Source organism: Filicampus tigris, chromosome 1 (assembly GCF_054856515.1).
Source record: "Filicampus tigris isolate MCC_2025a chromosome 1, RoL_Ftig_1.0, whole genome shotgun sequence".
Taxonomy (NCBI): Eukaryota; Metazoa; Chordata; class Actinopteri; order Syngnathiformes; family Syngnathidae; genus Filicampus; species Filicampus tigris.
Window position 1 is genome coordinate 11,784,100 of NC_141217.1, and position 3,450 is coordinate 11,787,549.

The 3,450-nt window shown below is 39.7% G+C and overlaps 1 protein-coding gene across 1 annotated transcript; it reads right to left on the reverse strand.

Moving 5' to 3' along the window:
- On the reverse strand, positions 1-2,577 carry taf10 (TAF10 RNA polymerase II, TATA box binding protein (TBP)-associated factor). The gene is made up of 5 exons (XM_086042708.1): positions 2,100-2,577; positions 1,340-1,497; positions 649-713; positions 410-524; positions 1-286 (listed from the first exon to the last, which is right to left on the reverse strand). Exons 1-5 carry the CDS (start codon positions 2,236-2,238, stop codon positions 197-199), a joined length of 567 nt encoding a protein of 188 aa, XP_085898834.1. The 5' UTR covers positions 2,239-2,577; the 3' UTR covers positions 1-196.
- Positions 2,578-3,450: the final 873 nt, after the last annotated feature.

Here is a 3,450-nt window from a genome sequence, read left to right on the forward strand (position 1 = left end):
TATCTTTAGGGTTTTATTTATTCAATAAAACACACATGTACAAACAAACAAAAGTCAAAGGTGGAACGACAAAAATAATGACTCCAAAATGTGTTAAATCTGCACTAAAGCATTGTGACTGAAAATGAGAAAGTTGACTAACGAGAGGTGGGTTAGCCAGGAATTAAATCTAGCTAAAGCCAAAGCAACACAGATTCTATGTGAAGTAGTAGGGCTTCTTGACATTGACGCCGTATTCTGAAAGCGCAGGGGCCAGGTCCTCCATTGTCAGAGTGTACTTCTTATCCTATAAACCAACAGGACAAAACATTAGAATGATATCAAATTATCAGGAAGAAAACAATGGCATATGCACTTATGCTCATTTCTAATGGACATGGGAGAACATTAGAAAATGGAAGAAACCGACCTTAGTCTTGCTCCTTGAGCTTCCTGATGCAGTCCCCTTCATTTTACAATACTGCAGTGCGTCATTGGCGATGTCTGAAATAAACTTCTGCGAGGCGAGCGAGATCAAACGGATTCTAAAAAAAATAATAAAAAAAATTAAATAAAACTTTAAAAGATTTCACTATGCTTCCAAGTTGGTGCAACTGTCCCACACTGATACTTTTTTTTTAAACAAATCCTAGAACCAAACACCCATACATTCTTGGATCAGATGCTTCAAAGCCAGCTCGGTTGAGGTAGTAGCCTGTTACTGCATCAGGAATCTGACAAAAGAAAAACAAAACAAAGGTCAATGCAAAATCCAAACTTCACAGTCACAAATTTCCACCATGTCTGAAGAACCCAATTTGGAGCAGCAGAAAACTGCATGCAGTAGTAATATCCACGTCATGATTACATTTTGTCATGAATATTCATGTATTATTGACTGAAAATAAAGACCACAAAAATAGGCGTACAGAAATTCACAACACAGTATATCAAAACCTCCCACGTTCCAAAAACATGCATGATTCGTTGAAGACTCTTGTCCACAGTTTGTCTACATAATGGACCCTGCAATTGACTGGCAACTAGTCCAGGCACCTCTCGCCCAGTCACCTGGGATAGGCACTAGCTCACTCACATGGACAAGTACTATAAAAACTAGAGTAATACTGTATCTCAACGAGGTATTCTGTTTTGAAAACTGAGCAAATCACAGGTCAACCATCTTTACTCAGCGGGATGTCTTTGACTTTAGAGAATGAAGAAATGGGAAAATGATCTTGCTTGATAGATTGATATGAAGATAGACGTCAGCAATTCAATTACATGTAGTATTTTACATTTATAGGCTTGTGTCGCTATACAATACGTGCAGTATGGAGGGTGAGAAAGCGAGACTTGCCGTTGGGGTGTACTCTTCTAGCTGCATAACGAAGTCAGCCAGTGGGGTCGTGGAGACAGTGGGCTTTATGTCTCCGTTAGTGATGCCTCCCGGTACATAAACTCCATTGGGCACAGACGAGTCTGATGATGATGTCACCACAGGAGCTGGGGTCGAAGCTGCAAGACAAGTGACTGTGTTTTAATCCATTTGTATTCTGACAGTAAATCCCCGGCGAATCGCAAATAATCTAATTGTGACTTTTCTGTAGAACATAAAAGCTAGCGGTGGCCACCAGCTGATAGCCAATCGGTTTGACAGTTAACAGCAGCATGATGGAAGACTCCAGGAGAGGTCTGACGAGCACGCGAGACTTATTGTGGGCTTGACGCAGGAGAAAGCAGGAAGTAAACGAGTCCAGTAGGCATCTAAGCACATGCCCGAGCCATACACACAGACATGCAAACTGATATGTACCTGTATGTGAAATATGGAACGCATGGAGCCAATAACAATCACACTGTGTATGAAAGCACAACTGAGCGTTCCGTAATGATGCTGACTGTTGCTGAACCGAGGCAATGTTTATTCGTAAATGTAATTAATCAACAAAGTAGTTCTTAAGACAATATTACGTTGCGTTTATAAAATGAGAGAAAATACGGGCTACCGAGTAAAATGCGTGATATATTGACTTAAAAAAATGAGTTTCTTGTATTTTTACGGGTTGCTAAGCAAGCGTGTCCTCAAATTTCCGTAGCATTTGATCAATATAACTTACCATTGCTGGCGACCACAGGGTTGCTGCCGACGTTGCTGGTTGCATTCTCATTTACGATACAGTTGCTTGACGTTAAAGACGTTGTGGCGTTCGACGAGGCTCCGGTGGTGACAGACTGGTTAGCGCAGTCAACATTCATGGCGATGCTGTTCACGTTGTCGCAGTATTGGGAAACAACTTGGCGGTTAGCTAAAGCTAAAAAATTCAGCCAGTGTTTCCTACACGCGCAGTTAGGCTCCAAAAGCCCACGAGTCCAGCCCTATGAATTCTTAAAGAGACATTTGTGGCTGTATATTATTGCTTACGCCACTTCAGGCGCTTATAAAACGAAACGAAATGCAGAGTCACGAGCTAACTAGCATCAACCGCAGATGTTTGTAGCTAGCTACCAGACTTGAGAGCTCACGCTGAGTAACAAATGGCGTCATGTGACCTCGATTGTACGAATGTGACGAAGTGAGCCGAAAATACCCGAAGGAATTGAGCTCTGTATAGTGAAACACCCGAGTGCGGTTTAATATGGAAGCCCAAAAGAGTCAAAATTAAGATTAATAAATGTTACGGAATAACAGCTACAAAATAGGGCCAAATTTAATACAAGGTAATATTTTTATAAATTGTGTTGCATTATTCTTTAATATCTAATCATAATTTAATTAGAATTAAGTACAAAAGTAACAAGGAAAATGGAAGAGATGATATAGTCTGTCAAGTTCCCTTTCTGTCCAGTAAGTGGCGGTATGCACCAACGAGTTGTAATTCGCCAATACGCCTCATATACTCGACTCGAGCATAGCACCCATGAATTTACAAATGATTGTGATAGCACCCGAATCACGGATTTATATATTCATATATAAATCCAAACTTATATATTCATTTGTGGAACAAGCTGGAAACCAGAATGCGCTTTTCTTTTTATTCTCAGTTGGTTGACACTCTGGCGTCTCGAACGCTATTTAATTGTTACATTCATGGTAATCGTTTATTTGAACTTACGCGTAGTTGTTTGATATTCCTGATGTAATAGCTTAGTGTGTTAAACTAAAGATAGCAAATCATTATAGATATATGTACCATCCATTTGTTTTGAGCAAGTTTATACAGTTTAAGCATAAAACACGAGATTAATCAACCCGACAATGCTAGAAATAATTGTTTGACGGTGTTATTCATTATTTACTTTCAATAATATCTTATACTCCAGCTCACTTGCGATCCTAACAAGGACAAACGTTGTAGAAAATGGACGGATTGATGAATTGTACTCATAAGTGCCAATATCCCAAGCACATCTCACAAATCACATTTGAATCGAATTCCAACATCACAATTTGCAGGATTCGCTGAA